Source organism: Ranitomeya imitator, chromosome 2 (assembly GCF_032444005.1).
Source record: "Ranitomeya imitator isolate aRanImi1 chromosome 2, aRanImi1.pri, whole genome shotgun sequence".
Classification (NCBI taxonomy): Eukaryota; Metazoa; Chordata; class Amphibia; order Anura; family Dendrobatidae; genus Ranitomeya; species Ranitomeya imitator.
This window is the reverse complement of record NC_091283.1, coordinates 806992870-807010116: the sequence shown is the minus strand read 5'-3', so window position 1 is coordinate 807010116 and position 17247 is coordinate 806992870. Positions and strand designations below refer to the sequence as shown.

At 43.3% G+C, this 17247-nt stretch overlaps 1 protein-coding gene across 5 annotated transcripts in view; it reads right to left on the bottom strand.

Moving 5' to 3' along the window:
• Positions 1 to 12576: 12576 nt before the first annotated feature.
• Positions 12577 to 17247, bottom strand: part of LOC138665881 (heparan sulfate glucosamine 3-O-sulfotransferase 1-like) — a 205307-nt gene continuing 200636 nt past the window's right edge. For 2 of the 5 annotated variants that reach the window (XM_069753824.1, XM_069753821.1), the window contains one exon: positions 14587 to 16026. In XM_069753824.1, coding sequence (XP_069609925.1) covers positions 14966 to 15910 — 945 coding nt within the window. In that variant the 5' untranslated portion in view covers positions 15911 to 16026 and the 3' untranslated portion in view covers positions 14587 to 14965. Of the gene's footprint in view, positions 16027 to 17247 lie in introns of all 5 variants that reach the window. The other 3 variants (XM_069753823.1, XM_069753822.1, XM_069753820.1) reach the window with 3 other exon arrangements.

Below are 17247 nucleotides of genomic sequence, written 5' to 3'. Positions count from 1 at the left end.
TACCATTTTCAGCCTCTCGTTAAGTAGTTGTTAATGTTAGACTGCATTTGGCCTACTAGTTGGGTTGGGGCCTACTATCGGTGTCTGCCACTCCTTGCTGTTCTCCTCCACTGAACAAAGCTGTGCCGCCTGTTTACTACGGTTGCCAATTTTGAACTGCATTTCGACTACTTACTGATTTGGCCCTACTCTCTGTGTCAGCCTCTCATTCCAGTTGTCCTCCACTGCAATGCCCCCTGGTTATTCCTGTGTTACCAATTTTGAACTGCATTTAGCCCACTTTCTTCTTTGGGCCTATATCTGTGTTTCCACTTCATCGTGCCCATTGCCCAGCCAGTGATAGATGAGTCTGCTGGTACATTGACCCATAACGCAACATTCCCCGTGCACGCTACACAACAACATTGTGACCCTGCTGAAAGTCAGGTTGCTCTTCCCGCATACCATACCACCTTACACGGGGACAAAGAGGAAGGTGCAGATGAAAGTGCAGGTTCCTTCATCAGGTGGGGGGAGGAATACTAGTTGGCGACGTCACTGGCACAGGGCCTCTCATAGTACGCAAAAGTGTTGCTGCCGGTGGGAGGCGCCCCCGCCGTGCAAACACACCGCTGTACTTTGAGGGGCCCTGTGCCAGTGCCAATGCCAACGAGTGGGCCCCCCCTGCTTGCTCAGGTTCACAGCACTTGCAAAGTTGAAATACTTACCTCTCCCTGCTCCACTGCCGTGACGTGGTCCAGATTTCCTGGGCCCACTAATTACTTGAACCAGCCCTACCCCCCACAACTTTAGCCAAATGACCCCCAATTTCAAATGCCTTCCAATTATTATAAGGTAAATTACGCTTGACAAGCTTCATTAAGAAGAATGGATGGTTTTGACATTAAAATGGGCACTCTAGGTGTTTTCCTGGCCCCCACTCACTGCCGACTATGCTGCCCCATTGACTTGCATTGGGTTTCGTGTTTCGGTCGATCCCGACTTTACGTCATAATCGGCCGATTTCACTCGACCCGACTTTGGACATAGTCGGGTTTCGCAAAACCCGGCTCGACTCTAAAAAGGTCAAGGTCGCTCAACTCTAATTACTTGTATTAAAAGGTAGCTTCAAATCTCAGAGAGACAGAAGAGTCTGGGAATATAAGCCAATGACGACCTTTGACACACTCAGTGCAGGAATGAACGTGTCGCATGGATTTCTGTCTTTTTACATCAATTAAGGAATTTGCTCCTCATACCATGTGGGGTCATCATAACACAGAACCAGACCCCAATCAGAGGATTGTAAAACATTCACACTCCTTATCTATGAACTGTTCCAATATTTATGGACATAACTCACATAATGGTTATTCTGCTTCACGTCACCCGTCTCATCTATGGCATTTTTCTACGCTATGTTGTGTATAAACATGTGATAATTCAGATTTTATGTTAGTCTATGCCTGATGAAGAGACCCAGTAGTCTTGAAAGCTTGCAATTTGTTACCATCTTTAGTTAGCCATTAAAAGGTATTAACCACTGAGGACTCTCAATTCTAAATATTTTCTTATTAAAAAAGCAGCAAAAGTAAATGAAAACACCCCCATACACATACAATTTGTATTGTGTTTCATATTTTATAGCTGAATTACTGCTAAGATCTGGACATAGTACTTTATGCTGTAAAAAGTGGCTTTAGAGAGGAACTTTCACAAAATGACAGTTTTTTCATTTTACTTCCCCTGCTTCGTTGAGTAGTCCCTTTTGGGTTTCTTTATAATCAGTCATATGATTCTAGAGATCTGGGCCTGCTAGTTTATATAGACTTTACTAAGAGGGCGTGGCTCACGGGGTTCTTTGGGGGCGTGTCTGCATTATTTCTTTGTGAGCACCTCCCCCTTATAAATACCATAACAATTAGCACTAAGTAAAAAGGCCTTTATCTCTGGAACCGTATGGCGGATTTTAATGAAACAAAAACCGAAATAGTAATGGGAGCGGTGGGAATGAAATATGAGCAAAAACTGGCTGTTTGGCAATCGGTCCTCTTTAAGCCAAAGTCAGGATTTGTTTACAGATAAATAAAAATGTAAAATGAAGAACTCTTGCATAAAGAAATTAGCAGCCTGTAACAACTGACACATAAAAGGAAGAGTCCATCTTATTTCTAGTACAGAGGTATGAATATAAAAACAGGGCCACAGACAAATACAAATTGGCCTATCCCAACAACATATCCGTATGAAGTGAGACAGCTATAGGTGTTGGGATAAAATTAGTGATGAGCAAACGTGCTCGGATAAGGTGTTATCTCAGCATGCTCGGGTGCTAACCAAGTATCTTTGACGTGCTCGAAAAATATGTTTGAGTTCCGGTGACTGCATGTCTTGCGGCTGTTTGACAGCAGCACATGTAGGGATTGCCTGTTTGTTATACCACCCCTGCATATGTTGAGACTGTCGAACAGCCATAGACATGCAGGCACGGGGACTCGAACATATTTTTTGAGCTCACCGAAATCACTCTGTTAGCATCTGAGAATGGATAACACCTCATCCGAGCACATTCACTGATCACTAGAAAAAGAGGTTTCTCATTTGGAGCAAATTCTGAATATGCATGTTTTACTTTCATGGTGGCGTATGTCATTAAAAGTACATTATCTGATTAAATTTGGCCAATTTTTCTGCCACATATAGAATGATCACAGGGCGAACTATTTACTGAGCTCCCTGCAATAAGTAAAAGAATCGGGCAAGTATTCTCATTTCAGACAGTGCCTCCACAGGACAGATTAAGTATTACATGATGGAGAGTCCTCCAAGGCAACTCACAGATGATCCTCAATAGAAAACCTTCTCTATTAAGTCAGAAACCAAATGAACCCCCATAACAGGAGCGTATGGCTCAGTAGTCAGCGACTACTTTATCGCCTGGAATTAAATACAGGAAGCGGAACATTTCCTCATAAAACATTTAGCGTTTTGTCTCCTGTTTGTTTCTGCGCTAGTTAATATTTTGGAAGAATTATAGATTTTAATTAGACCCATTATCCTCATTGATTAATTATTAAAATGACAACAATCACTTATAAATAAATAAATCTATCTATCTATCTATATAGATATATATATATATATATATATATATAGATAGATGTATAGAGATATATATATATATATCTATATATATATGTATATATATATACATATATATATATACATATATATATATAGATATATATATATATATATGGAACGACAAACCATTTTTTAATACACATCCCTCAACTATCTGTTCTTTTTATGGATTTATTTTCCCGGCATGACAATATTGAGTAAGGAGCATGTAGAGAGGAGAGACATGAAAGGAGATATATTTTACCAGTGATTCTGAAGCAGAGTTTTAGCTTTGTTAGAAAAACGCTTGAAATGAACAGATTTCCCTCCAAGCTGCATTGTAGACCGTGGATTGCTGTAATTATCTGTGTCAGTTTTCTATTAGAGCCATTACTCACATCGCTGTATGAAAACCAAACTGGGGAGTACAAATAAGACGCAGCAGACGGAAGCAGCAGAACGTCCATGTTGACGCAAGAAGGACGAACACAGACTTTTCTTTTTTTAAATAAATGTTCTTTTGTATTCAATTAAAGAAGAAACCATCGCCGTGACTTATTTCATTATTGCATAAGGACATGGTATATTGTAATTACACTGTTTACAAACATGGTCATTTTCAAGTCAACAATCCATAATATTATCTTCTTTGAGGGTTCCATTTACAGAAGAAAAGGAGTGATTGAAGAAGGTGCGTAAACCACGCGGTGTGCCGCTTAGGTGTAATGACGGGGAAAAAGAAAACTGTGCTTTATTCGGCTGCGAGAAGTCACCGTCGTGCAATGGCTTTTATGCCGTTTTTCCCGGAGATGAAGGCAGAGAACAAGAAAATGAATAGCGGCATGCGGCGGGGTGGAGGCAGAGACGCGGGAGGGTGCATGGAAGGAACAGACAGCAGAAGAAAAAAAAAAACATAGCAACTTCACACAACCTCGATTTCATATTTTAAATTAAAGCTCGAGAAGACTAATTTATAGCGGAAATGAGGTTATGTTAATTCTAATGTGCAAAAGTACAAAAGTGTGCGTTAACCCTACAGCCACCAATATTGGATGCATAAATCCTTTAAAAAAAATTATGTTTTACAGTACAAGCTGCCTAAATGATTAAACAGGTCGTTTAGACCTGATGAGGCTGGTGTCATCATTTTGAAAATTCATGTCCGGTTAATTGTGCAATCCTCCATTTAAAATGAATATTTTATGTATCCAAATAAAACATTTAAAATGTTACCAATGGAAACTTTCACAAAAGGATAGTGCTGCGCCCCAGGGTCCTGGTGGTCGCAGTGGTATTGCTTTCCTCTCGGGGAGAGTGATGCTACGTTTGGAGGCAAAGAAGAATAACTGCATCCAGGTACCACAAACATGCAACACATTTCACACTCCAGGCCACCAGGGGGAGCCTCTGCTCCTATTTACTAGGTCACTCCCCACATAGGTAAAACTGGTCGCCTGTAGGGAAAGTTAGTCAGTTGCTGGCTGAGCTCAGCTCAGTTAGTTGGTCCCTGACAGGGGTGGGATCCTGTCAGTGAACGAAGGAGAAAGGTCACGGAGCTGTGCATGCCCTCAGAGCTGCAGCTCCTAGGAAGAGATATTCAGAAGGCAGAACTGTATTGCAGCGAGCGTGAAGGAAGTCGTGGCAAAGGAGAGGATACCAGAAGGGGACCAGCCCTACACAGGCTGCCTCCTGAGACGCAGAAGCCCGGTGGCCGGAACACCGAGGGAGTAAGGACTTTTATGCTTTGCTCCAGAGACCGGCAGGATAGCTAATTGCAAGTTACCTGTCCGCCCTACACCCAGGAGGCACAGTGGCAACCTTTGGAGGCCGGGGCGTGCTAGAGTCCCTATAAACAGCATCAAGCCACCAGTCATACGGGTTTGTCCTATCCTATATGGGGGACAGAGAGAAAGACATTACATCTGTGAGGACCTTATGTGAAGCCTTAGGCAGTAAGGGACTATAACACTGCAGTGCAAGGGAAGGCTACTGATTTCCACCTAGACAAGGGGACTCCGGACCTGCCTCCAAACTGGCCGGACTCTGCCTGCCCTGTGATCTGGTGCTCTGGACTGTGGATGCTGAAGTCTTCAGTAAAGGTAAAGAGACTGCAACCTTGTGTCCTTGTTCTTCTCTGCGCCTCTCATTATTCACCATCTATACACCAGGAAGCCCTGGGTACATACTTCACCTGTGGGAAGATATACCATCTAGCTGCCTTAACATCACCCCAGCAGACCCCTTAAAGCAGCGTCGGTCACCCTGACCAAATACCACATGTGGCGTCACGAACACAAACTTTATCCCTTTAAAGACCTTTCCCTTTTACACGGACGTCCCAGGGCCACGGACCGGGTCAGCCACAGTGACATCCCCCTGTGAACCGCAGGACCCAATACTGAGTACCCCACGGCCCCATGGGGGCGATCCAATAGCGCAGCCATTCTGATGTAAGTTTTCAACGTAAGCACACCAGCCTCTTCAGCGATATATTTAATAATGTATGCAGATTGTAGTGCAAAATCTAGTACCAAAATTAATTTTACTTGACGTTTTGAGGACCACAGCATTGGGGGCACCTTCATCGTATATATTTGAGCAGAGCGTCTTGTCCTGGGAACATTCACAGTTTGTCTGAAGAACGAACATAAACGTTTCCTACTGGATATTGAACCTAAATCTGTCAGAATGGTATACATAAAAAAAATGACAATATGGTGAAATAGATCTGTTTAATAAATAGGAATTTACAACCATTCTGACATGGGGTTTTCACAGATATTACACCTGCTTCATCAGGCTAGAGATCCATTTAATGTCGTATGCCATTTGTATTGTGAAATGTTAACAGATGCGCTTTAAACGTATGATCCTCCTAACACTTTAGTCTACAACATTGTGATCTAAAAATGTGTGAAATGACTATTACTAGGATTAGTGATGAGCGAATATACTCGTTACTCGAGATATCCTGAGCATGCTCGGGTGTCCGAGTATTTTTTAGTGCTCGAAGATTTCGTTTTCATCGCCGCAGCTGAATGATTTACATCTATTAGCCAGCATAAGTACATGTGGGGGTTGCCTGGTTGCTAGGGAATCCCCACATGTAATCAAGCTGGCTAATAGCTGTAAATCATGCAGCTGCCACGAAGAAAACTAAATCTCCGAGCACTAAAAAATACTCGGAGGACCCCCGAGCGTGCTCGGGAAATCTCGAGTAACGAGTATATTCGCTAATCACTAACTAGGACTATTTTAGGATTACAATTGAACTATTAAACAAATTGCAGCTGCATGCAAAAGTTGTGCGCAACTTGCAAACTGTGTCCTAAATGCTGTTAGGTTTGGACTTCTCGCAACAATCACATCTTGATGGTGTTTGTCCCGAGCAGTAGTGAAGCCACGTTGCCAATCATTTGATGCATTATATCATTGCAATTCTCATATTGCATGGCCAAATTTGCAATGTTGCCCTGGCCCTATAGTGGCCGTCCACCATCACCAAGTATTTTCCATACAGCGCCCTTACAGGCTAAATTAAGAATGACTCAATGCTCGTTTAGAGGGTTTTGCTATGTGATTGGAGAGCATCATGATGGAGAGGCAGTGAACCTGATTCCAGTCATGTGTCACTTACTGGGCTGCTTGCTACAGTTTTAATAAAATCCCTGTTTTCTCTGCTGCCAATCGACCAGTTCTCTGAATGCGGAGCTCTGTATTACCCCGCCCACACCACAGATTGGTAGTTTTGTGCACACTGTGCATAGGCAGAAAGCTGCCAATCAGTAATGGGGGTGGGGTTTTATCAGCGAGAGAATATCAAAATTACAACAAGCAGCTCAGTAAGTGACACATTGTTGGAATCAGGATCTCTGTCACTATATTATGGTGCTCTTTGATTAGGTGGAAAAAGGTTGGTGACAGATTCCTTTTATATCAATGTGCAATTAACAGAAAAGATAGGTCCTTAACCCCTTCCCGACCCATGACGCCACGTAGGCGTCATGAAAGTCGGTGCCAATCCGACCCATGACGCCTATGTGGCGTCATGGAAAGATCGCATCCCTGCAGATCGGGTGAAAGGGTTAACTCCCATTTCACCCGATCTGCAGGGACAGGGGGAGTGGTAGTTTAGCCCAGGGGGGGTGGCTTCACCCCCTCGTGGCTACGATCGCTCTGATTGGCTGTTGAAAGTGAAACTGCCAATCAGAGCGATTTGTAATATTTCACCTATTATAACGGGTGAAATATTACAATCCAGCCATGGCCGATGCTGAAATATCATCGGCCATGGCTGGAAATACTAATGTGCCCCCACCCCACCCCACCGATCGCCCCCCCAGCCCCCCGATCTGGCCGGTACACTGCTCCGGCTCCCCTCCGTCCAGTGCTCCGCTCCCCCCCGTGCTCTTGTCCGCTCCCCCCGTGCTCCAATCACCCCCCCGTGCACCAATCACCCCCCCTGCACTCCGATCCACCCCCCCGTGCTCCGTTCCACCCCCCCGTGCTCCGTTCCAGCCCCCCAGTGCTCTGTTCCACGCCCCCCGTGCTCCGTTCCACGCCTGCCGCGCTCCGATTCCCCCCCATGCTCCGATCCCCCCCCCTCGTGCTCCCCTCCACCCCATCATACTTACCGATCCTGCGGGGCTCCGTCCGTCTTCTCCCTGGGCGCCGCCATCTTCCAAAATGGCGGGCGCATGCGCAGTGCGCCCGCCGAATCTGCCGGCCGGCAGATTCGTTCCAAAGTACATTTTGATCACTGAGATAGATTATATCTCAGTGATCAAAATAAAAAAAATAATAAATGACCCCCCCCCTTTGTCACCCCCATAGGTAGGGACAATAAAAAAATAAAGAAATTTTTTTTTCCACTAATGTTAGAATAGGGTTAGGGGTAGGGTTAGGGTTAGGGTTAGGGGTAGGGTTAGGGGTAGGGTTAGGGGTAGGGTAGGGTTAGGGTTAGGGGTAGTGGTAGGGTTAGGGGTAGGGTTAGGGTTAGGGTTAGGGTTAGGGTTAGGGTAGGGTTAGGGTTAGGGCTAGGGTTAGGGTTTCGGTATGTGCACACGTATTCTGGTCCTCTGTGTATTTTTCCGCTGCGGATTTGATAAATCCGCAGTGCTAAACCGCTGCGGATTTATGGCGGATTTACCGCGTTTTTTTCTGCGCATTTCACTGCGGTTTTACAATTGCGATTTTCTATTGGAGCAGTTGTAAAACCGCTGCGGAATCCGCACAAAGAAATGACATGCTGCGGAATGTAAACCGCTGCGTTTCCGTGCAGTTTTTCCGCAGCATGTGTACAGCGATTTTTGTTTCCCGTAGGTTTACATTGAACTGTAAACTCATGGGAAACTGCTGCGGATCCGCAGCGTTTTCCGCAGCGTGTGCACATACCTTTAGAATTAGGCTATGTGCACACGGTGCGGATTGGCCGCTGCGGAATCGCAGCAGTGTTCCATCAGGTTTACAGTACCATGTAAACATGTGAAAAACCAAATCCGCTGTGCCCATGGTGCGGAAAATACCGCGCGGAAACGCTGCGTTGTATTTTCTGCAGCATGTCAATTCTTTGTGCGGATTCCGCAGCGTTTTACACCTGTTCCTCAATAGGAATCCGCAGGTGAAATCCGCACAAAAAACACTGGAAATCCGCGGAAAATCCGCAGGTAAAACGCAGTGCCTTTTACCCGCGGATTTTTCAAAAATGATGCTGAAAAATCTCACACGAATCCGCAACGTGGGCACATGGCCTTAGGGTTAGGGTTGGAATTAGGGTTATGGCTACAGTTGGGATAAGGGTTAGGGGTGTGTTGGGGTTAGGGTTGTGATTAGGGTTATGGCTACAGTTGGGATTGGGGTTAGGGGTGTGGGGGGGTTAGTGTTGGAGTTAGAATTGAGGGGTTTCCACTGTTTAGGCACATCAGGGGGTCTCCAAACGCAACATGGCGCCACCATTGATTCCAGCCAATCTCGTATTCAAAAAGTCAAATGGTGCTCCCTCAATTCCGAGCCCCGACGTGTGCCCAAACAGTGGTTTACCCCCACATATGGGGTACCAGCATACTCAGGATAAACTGCGCAACAATTACTGGGCTCCTTCTCCTGTTACCCTTGTGAAAATAAAGAAATGCTTGCTAAAACATCATTTTTGAGGAAAGAAAAATGATTTTTTATTTTCACGGCTCTGCGTTGTAAACGTCTGTGAAGCACTTGGGGGTTCAAAGTGCTCACCACATATCTAGATAAGTTCCTTGGGGGGTCTAGTTTCTAAAATGGGGTCACTTGTGGGGGGTTTCTACTGTTTAGGCACACCAGGGGCTCTGCAAACGCAATGTGACGCCCGCAGACCATTCCATCAAAGTCTGCATTTCAAAAGTCACTACTTCCCTTCTGAGCCCCGACGTGTGCCCAAACAGTGGTTTACCCCCTCACATGGGGTATCAGCGTACTCAGGAGAAACTGGACAACAACTTTTGGGGTCCAATTTCTCCTGTAACCCTTGGGAAAATAAAAAAATCTGGGCTAAATAATTATTTTTGAGGAAAGAAAACGTATTTATTATTTTCACGGCTCTGCATTATAAACTTCTATGAAGCACTTGGGGGTTCAAAGTGCTCACCACACATCTAGATAAGTTCCTTTCGGGGTCTAGTTTCCAAAATGGGGTCACTTGTGGGGGGTTTCTACTGTTTAGGCACATCAGGGGCTCTGCAAACCCAACGTGACGCCCGCAGAGCATTCCATCAAAGTCTGCATTTCAAAACATCACTACTTCAATTCCGAGCCCCGGCATGTGCCCAAACAGTAGTTTACCCCCACATATGGGGTATCAGCGTACTCAGGAGAAACTGGACAACAAATATTGGAGTCAAATTTCTCCTGTTACCCTTGGGAAAATTAAAAAATTCTGGGCTAAATAATTATTTTTGAGGAAAAAAAACGTATTTATTATTTTCACGGCTCTGCATTATAAACTTCTGTGAAGCACTTGGGGGTTCAAAGTGCTCACCACACATCTAGATAAGTTCCTTTCGGGGTCTAGTTTCCAAAATGGGGTCACTTGTCGGGGGTTTCTACTGTTAAGCCACATCAGGGGCTCTGCAAACGCAACGTGACGCCCACAGAGCATTCCATCAAAGTCTGCATTTCAAAACATCACTACTTCACTTCCGAGCCTCGGCATGTGCCCAAACAGTGGTTTACCCCCACATATGGGGTATCAGCGTACTCAGGAGAAACTGGACAACAACTTTTGGGATCCAATTTCTCCTGTAACCCTTGGGAAAATAAAAAATTCTGGGCTAAATTATTATTTTTGAGGAAAGAAAACGTATTTATTAATTTCACGGCTCTGCATTATAAACTTCTATGAAGCACTTGGGGGTTCAAAGTGCTCACCACACATCTAGATAAGTTCCTTTCGGGGTCTAGTTTCCAAAATGGGGTTACTTGTGGGGGGTTTCTACTGTTAAGCCACATCAGGGGCTCTGCAAACGCAACGTGACGCCCACAGAGCATTCCATCAAAGTCTGCATTTCAAAACGTCACTACTTCACTTCCGAGCCCCAGCATGTGCCCAAACAGTGGTTTACCCCCACATATGGGGTATCAGCGTACTCAGGAGAAACTGGACAACAACTTTGGGGTCAAATTTCTCCTGTTACCCTTTGTAAAATAAAAAATTGCAGGCTAAAAGATCATTTTTGAGAAAATAATTTTTTTTTTTTATTTTCATGGCTCTGCGTTATAAACTTCTGTGAAGCACTTGGGGGTTCAAAGTCCTCACCACACATCTAGATTAGTTCCTTTGGGGGTCTAGTTTCCAAAATGGGGTCATTTCTGGGGGATCTCCAATGTTTAGGCACACAGGGGCTCTCCAAACGTGACATGGTGTCCGCTAATGATTGGAGCTAATTTTCCATTTAAATAGCCAAATGGCGTGCCATCCCTTCCGAGCCCTGCCGTGCGCCCAAACAGTGGTTTACCCCCACATATGGGGTATCAGCGTACTCAGGACAAACTGGACAACAATATTTGGGGTCCAATTTTTCCTATTATCCTTGGCAAAATAGGAAATTCCAGGCTAAAATATCATTTTTGAGGAAAGAAAAATTATTTTTTATTTTCATGGCTCTGCGTTATAAACTTCTGTGAAGCACCTGGGGGTTTAAAGTGCTCAATATGCATCTAGATAAGTTCCTTGGGGGGTCTAGTTTCCAAAATGGGGTCACTTGTGGGGGAGCGCCAATGTTTAGGCACACAGGAGCTCTCCAAACGCGACATGGTGTCCGCTAACGATGGAAATAATTTTTCAGTCAAATGGCGCTCCTTCCCTTCCGAGCCTTACCATGTGCCCAAACAGTGGTTTACCCCCACATATGAGGTATCGGCGTACTCAGGAGAAATTGCCCAACACATTTTAGGATCCATTTTATCCTGTTGCCCATGTGAAAATGAAAAAATTGAGGCTAAAAGAATTTTTTTGTGAAAAAAAAGTACTTTTTCATTTTTACGGATCAATTTGTGAATCTCCTGGGGGTTCAAAGTGCTCACTATGCATCTAAATAAGTTCCTTGGGGCGTCTAATTTCCAAAATGGGGTCACTTGTGGGGGAGCTCCAATTTTTAGGCACACGGGGGCTCTCCAAACGTGACATGGTGTCCGCTAAAGAGTGGAGCCAATTTTTGATTCAAAAAGTCAAATGGCGCTCCTTCCCTTCCAAGCCCTGCCGTGCGCCCAAACAGTAGTTTACCCCCACATATGAGGTATCAGCGTACTCAGGACAAATTGGACAACAACTTTCGTGGTTCAGTTTCTCCTTTTACCATTGGGAAAATAAAAAAATTGTTGCTAAAAGATAATTTTTGTGACTAAAAAGTTAAATGTTCATTTTTTCCTTCCATGTTGCTTCTGCTGCTGTGAAGCACCTGAAGGGTTAATAAACTTCTTGAATGTGGTTTTGAGTACCTTGAGGGGTGCAGTTTTTAGAATGGTGTCACTTTTGGGTATTTTCAGCCATATAGACCCCTCAAACTGACTTCAAATGTGAGGTGGTCCCTAAAAAAAATGGTTTTGTAAATTTCGTTGTAAAAATGACAAATCGCTGGTCAAATTTTAACCCTTATAACTTCCTAACAAAAAAAAATTTTGTTTCCAAAATTGTGCTGATGTAAAGTAAATGTTATTTATTAACTATTTTGTGTCACATATCTCTCTGGTTTAACAGAATAAAAATTCAAAATGTGAAAATTTTCGCCAAATTTCCGTTTTTATCACAAATAAACGCAGAATTTATTGACCCAAATTTACCACTAACATGAAGCCCAATATGTCACGAAAAAACAATCTCAGAACCGCTAGGATCCGTTGAAGCGTTCCTGAGTTATTACCTCATAAAGGGACACTGGTCAGAATTGCAAAAAACAGCAAGGTCTTTAAGGTCAAAATAGGCTGGGTCATGAAGGGGTTAATAGCAAAAAAGACGTATATAAATATATAAGGGTCCTGAAAGACGGATATCCCTCTATTTGGGTAGATTCACATTCGGCAGATTTTGTTACAGAAATTTCTGCAATTAAAAATCCACACGACACACTGGGAAAATAAAGGGTTTTTTTTGGCTGCAAATAGATTTCTACAAGCTCTATTCATACGAACAAGGTACGGTGATATTTCTGGAAGATTTTCTGTCCATAGGATATGTCCATGATGACAGCTCAGTTCAACGGCTTCACAAACCTGTAGATAGAGGAGAAAAAAAAAACAGCCAAGTTTTTCTATGGCCGGGTTCAAATAAGCACATTTCACGCTCCGTACACGGACAGCAATGCCTGGACTGACAGCTTATCTCCATACCAAAGCTATGCAGCTGTAAGCTGAGTCCTGGTATTGCTATCCGCACCCGGGCCATGAAAGGTGCTGGTGTGAACCCTGCCTAGTCCAATAAAAGCCCATTCAGGTTATATTCACAAGTTCTGGCAGGTACCGGAGAATGAAGTCCAGCAATGCTGCCAAATAGCTTATTAATCAGAGCCACGATATTGCTGGTAATCCTACAGATTGTCCCACAAATCCATTTACAGAAATCTTTTTTAAAAATTCCGCCCACCATATGTAGACGTTGTTTGCCCCATATGAGGCCACGGGAAGGTGTTAACTTAGCCTTAAAGTGCGCCATACTTTCTAGCCAGATTTCAGAATATGTTGTCCTATGAGCGTACATGACAACACTTTCTGGCCATTATATGGCGTAGTGACCGCATAGGAGGAAACTGGTGAATATGTATGATACATCTCTTAATTTGCAATTGATTGAGTTGGGTCGAGGACCGTAACTAAAATGATCTCTCCCATTCACATTATTGGCACAGACTGGATCCTCTACTTGTAATTCCTTATTTAGCTTACAAAGAAAAGCTGCAGCAGCGGCATGGATGACAATGTACTACAGTACTGAGATACGCAGATGTGAATCCTGCTTTGAAGTTAGGTAAAAGACTTATTAGAAAGCTCCGTACGATCTCTCTGTGCTCCTTTCTTCCCTTTCCACTGAATAGAATATTATGGGCTATGTGACATAACACCACAGTGAGCAGGGAGTCTGCCTTATCTGAGCAAGATGGAGTAGAGCTGTTTTTTCAGAGTGTATGACAAGTTCAGCTCAGAAGGCAGGGAGAAGTGTCTCATGAGTGGGGAAGGAAGCAAATTTTTCTGATAAAAATATATTACAAAGCTTCTTCTTTTCACCTGTACTATTGATTTACGCAAAGTTTGCTGAAAGTACAATTCTATGTGAAAGGGAACCTGTCATGTCCCCAAATGGTATCAAACTGCAGATATTGGGTTAATCTGCAAGTGCGGCCACCACACTGAGAGCCCAGCTACAGGGAGGAAATTAACTTTATTCCTCCAGCCGGCCTCCGGCTTTCAGTCATAGAGGCATTTTGGCGAGACTTCAGTCACTGCTCAGTACATAGTGAGTGGCGGCAGCTGTAACCACACCCTGATGCTGACTGTCAGCCACCACTGCCGTGCATCAGTGCTGAACCGGCTGCCAGTCAGTGCCAGGATGTGCGCTATATACAGAGCAGTGACTGCAGCCACACCGCCGCAGCTTCTATGACTGAAAGCTGGAGGCTGCTGGTAAGAAAAAAGTTAATTTCTTCCTTGTAGATGGGCTTTCAGTGCGGCAGCCGCATGGCTGTTAAAAAACAGCAACCTGCAGATTAATCTCATATCTGCAGATTAATAGCGTTTAGGGACACAACAGGTTCCCTTTAAGGTCTGTATGATTAACTTGTGTTACAAAATTGACAGATATCATTCCAAACTACTAACCAAAGTGCTTGACATTCCATTACTATACCATAAAACCTGTATCAAGAGATTTTTTTTTTATAAAAAAATAAAACAAAACCGAAAATGTTAAAGACAATCATATAGTTATTATACAAAATTAGTTACTTTACCATTTAAACACATTATAGGAAACATTTTTTTTTTTATTACCATAGCAAAGATTAGTTATTTATCAAAGTTTTTTTTTTGCAAACAATTTCTACTGCACAAGTCCTATATATTTATCTACACACATAGAAAACAAAAAAAGTTTGGCAAAAAAAGAAGAATGCATTCATCTTAAATCTATATGTACAACCCAAAGATATCCCTTCGGCTTCTGTATTTTGTAAACAAAATGATATCCGATGTATCTTTCCGCATTTAGTGCCTTATTGATCGCAAATAATGTGGGGTAATGCTTTACATTCCGTTTAGTTTCTCATTGACTTTTTTTTATTGGTGGTGTAGTTTTTCACAGTTTAGCATTTTCTCAAGTTTCTTAAACTCTTAACTTAATACTGTGTTAGTGCCAGTCGAATGACTGATTGACCATTTGGTAGAACCTGCCATTGTGTTCTCGGAAGTAAGAGTAAAGCTGCTCCAGGACGGTCGCGTTTACTACCGGATGGGGACGCCCTTTGGATTCATGCAAACACCTCTCTCTCCCATCACTTCGAATGCAGTAGAAACCCTTGGTTTGGTTAAAGTAAAAATTAGAAGATACAATTCGAGGAGGAAGGTTGAGAAACCTTTCCACCTTCTGTAATTCGGTCAGAGGTGTTTTTATTAACGTGTTACCATCCACTATATGAATCTGACTCAAATTAAAGTATTTCAGCCATCTCTCCATGTGGACGTCATACAAGCTCCTTTGGATTGCCTTATATTTGGTATTAAGTGCACCATTTTTAATCACTATGCCCTCGAAGGGTTGTACCGGCTTGTGATTTTCGAGTCTGTTGTAGTATACTTGGGTATAATCCGATATGACCCTCTCTGTTGGATCTCTCAGAATGAGAAGCAATTTAATTGAGCTGTTCATGCCATGAATCCTTTCCGGTGCCTGCAGAGATGTGAAATAGCCTGGTGTTTTCTCAATAGTAATTTGATTTTCAAATGAGTATGGCATAAGACTCCGGTACCACTCAATCCCTTTGATGTAATTCTCATCCCAGTCAAAGAAATGTACTTCAGTTGCAGCCACTGCAATGTTGGGGTGAATGTCCAACATCTCCAGCAAAGCTCGGGTCCCCCCTTTCCGTACTCCGATAATAATAGTCTGCGGTGTTCTTCGCGTTGTGCCCGGTGGCGGAGTAGAGAATGAGTTTGGTTCACTTGTGGTATTGATTCCCTCCACATCCATCTGAAGAGCTTCTAAAACGCAATTATTTGTAGGAGGCGGGTAGTCGAAGGGAGCGGCCTGACACTGGGTCAGCAGGAAGAAAACGGAGACCAAACGTACGGCCATGTAGAGCGGAGGAGATGTCACTTCCAGGAGATGCAAAGTTTGAACGGTGAGTTCATCCACGCTACAGACTTGGGAGAAGCAAATCGACGGGAACTGCAAAAAGCGTCTTGATGCATCTATGGAAATATAAAAAAGATACATAAAATATTAAAAGATGTATTTGTAAAACTTTTATATCGTTCATACTTGGTTTGAAAAGTCATTCTGTGACCTTTAAAAGCTCTGAAAACAAGTATAGGTGTTCGGTGCACCCTTGGTCTGGTGAAGTAAAGGGAACCTGTCAGCAGGATTGTGCAGAGTAACCTACAGACAGTGTCATTATGGCTTCTGACACCTGACCTGCCCCCTAGTTTACACAATGAATATTATATATACCGTATATATATTGAAAAAAAAAAGAGAGAAAAAAAAACAAATTTCCTCCTCCAAGACGGTGTTGCTTATAACTCCTACTGCGCAGGCGCGGCCGGCGCCATTTTCTGACACCTTTTTTTTTCTGATGAATTTATTTATAGCATGATATAAAAGAATGATTTAAAAGAATGAACTGCACATTACACATGTGATCAGGTGCCGCCGCCTGCCTGCTGCAAGTGATTTTTTAATATATATATATATATATGTATATATATATATATATATATATATATACTAGATTGTGGCCCGATTCTAACGCATCGGGTATTCTAGAATATGCATGTCCCCGTAGTATATGGACAATGATGATTCCAGAATTCGCGGCACACTGTGCCCGTCGCTGATTGGTCGAGGCAACCTTTATGACATCATCGTCGCCATGGCAACCATTATGACATCTACGTCGATACTGTGCCCGTCGCTGAATCAGAAACGTGAGATGTCTACGTCCTTTATGACATCATTGTCGCTGTGCCCGTTGCTGATTGGTCGAGGCCTGGCGGCCTCGACCAATCAGACGCGGGATGTCTACGTCCTTTATGACATCATCGTCGCTGTGCCCGTTGCTGATAGGCCTCGACCAATCAGAGACGCGGGATTTCTACGTCGATGCTGTGCCGGTCTCTGATTGGTCGAGGCCTGGCGGCCTCGACCAATCAGAGAGCCGGGATTTCCAGGACAGACAGACAGAAAGACAGACAGACGGAAAAACCCTTAGACAATTATATATATAGATATACAGTACAGACCAAAAGTTTGGACACACCTTCTCATTTAAAGATTTTTCTGTATTTTCATGACTATGAAAATTGTACATTCACACTGAAGGCATCAAAACTATGAATTAACACATGTGGAATTATAGACTTAACAAAAAGTGTGAAACAACTGAAATTATGTCTTATATTCTAGGTTCTTCA